This window comes from Calidris pugnax, unplaced genomic scaffold (assembly GCF_001431845.1).
Source record: "Calidris pugnax isolate Ruff unplaced genomic scaffold, ASM143184v1 scaffold966, whole genome shotgun sequence".
Lineage (NCBI taxonomy): Eukaryota > Metazoa > Chordata > Aves > Charadriiformes > Scolopacidae > Calidris > Calidris pugnax.
Genome location: NW_015091594.1, coordinates 1 through 1,621, shown reverse-complemented (window position 1 = coordinate 1,621; position 1,621 = coordinate 1). Strand labels below are relative to the sequence as shown.

The 1,621-nt window shown below is 60.7% G+C and overlaps 1 protein-coding gene across 1 annotated transcript in view; it reads left to right on the top strand.

Annotated features, from left to right (window-relative positions):
• LOC106899873 (leucine-rich repeat transmembrane protein FLRT1-like) overlaps positions 1-1,039 on the top strand; it is a 22,101-nt gene extending 21,062 nt beyond the window's left edge. The window contains exons 5-6 of the mRNA XM_014961809.1: positions 7-105; positions 188-1,039. Of these exons, the coding sequence (XP_014817295.1) occupies positions 7-105; positions 188-481 (393 nt within the window). The 3' untranslated portion in view covers positions 482-1,039. The remainder of the gene's footprint in view (positions 1-6; positions 106-187) is intronic.
• Positions 1,040-1,621: the final 582 nt, after the last annotated feature.

Sequence of the window (1,621 nt, the reverse complement as noted above, 5' to 3'; positions counted from 1 at the left end):
GTCAAGGGCTACACGCGGAAGGCGGCGGCGCTGGAGGCCCTTCGGGATTTCTCCAAGGCCATGGAGGTTTATCAGCGGGCGCTGGAGCTGGATCCCTCCTGCAAGGTCCGGGGGTGCCCCCAAACTCCTCCAAACCCCCCAAAAACACCTCGGGGACCCCCTGAACCCCCCTTTTTTCCCCCCCCAGGAGGCGGCGGAGGGCTACCAGCGGTGCCTGCGGGGGCAGAGCCAGAGGCAGGACACCCCCGAGGAGGTGAAGCGCCGGGCGATGGCGGACCCCGAGGTGCAGCACATCATGAGCGACCCCGCCATGCGCCTCATCCTGGAGCAGATGCAGAAGGACCCCCAGGCCCTCAGCGAGTCAGTTCCTACCCCAAAACGTCCTCAAATAACCCCAAAAGGGAGCCTGTGGTGCCAAAACCCCACAAAACGGCCACAAAATGGCCCCATGTGGCCCCAAAATAGACCCCATGGCACCTAAATGGGCCCAAATGGCCCCAAAATGGCCCCATGTGGTCCCAAAATGGAGCAAATGGCACCAAAATGGCCCCAAAATGGAGCAAATGGCCACAAAATGTCCTCAAATGGCCCCAAAACCCACCCAAATGGCACCAAAATGGCCACAAATGGCCCCAAAACCCACCCAAATGGCCCCAAAATGGCCACAAATGGCTCCAAAAGGGACCCACCTGGCACTAAAATGGCCACAACGGCACCAAAACTCCGCCATGTGGCCCCAAATGGCCCCAAAATGGGCACAAATGGACCAGATGGCCCCAGAATGGCACCAAAATGGCCACAAATGGCCCCAAAATGGAGCCCACATGGCCCCAAAACGGCCCCAAACCGCCCCAAAAGGGACCCAGATGGCTCCAAAATGGCCCCAAATGGTGCCAAAATGGATCAAATGGCCACAGAACAGCCCCAAAATGGCCACAAATGGCCCCATGTGGACCCAAAATGGCCACAAATGGTCTCAAAACCCACCCAAATGGCCCCCAAATGGAGCCCATGGTGCCAAAACCCCACCACGTGGCCCCACATGGCTTCAAAATGGCCCCATGTGGCACCAAAATGGACCAAATGGCCCCAAAACCCACCCAAATGGCCCCAAAATGGAGCCCATGGCACCAAAACCACCTCAAATGGCCCCAAACTGGCCACAAATGGGCACAAATGGCCTCAAAACCACCTCAAATGGCCCCAAACCCAGGGGTCACCAGGACCTTCTGGAGCTGATGGAGCTCCTTGGGGGGTCCCCGGGGGGTCCCCGATTGTCCCCAGGGGGTCACCAGGGTCCCAAGGGGTCCCCAAAGTCCCCCCAAGGTCCTGGGGGGTCCCCAAAGTCCCCCCAAGGTCCCCCCGAGGTTCTGATGGGGCTTCAAGGGGTCACCAGGACCTTCTGGAGCTGATGGAGCTTCCTGGGGGGTCCCCAGGGGGTCCCCAAGTCCCAGGGGGTCTCACAAGGGGGTCCCCAGTTGTCCCCAGGGGGTCCCCAAGGTTCTGATGGGGCTTCCAGGAGCCACCAGGACCTTCTGGAGATGGGGGTTGGGGGGTCCCCAGGGGGTCCCCGATTGTCCCCCTATGACCCCCCCATGACCCTATGACCCCCCGTGACCCC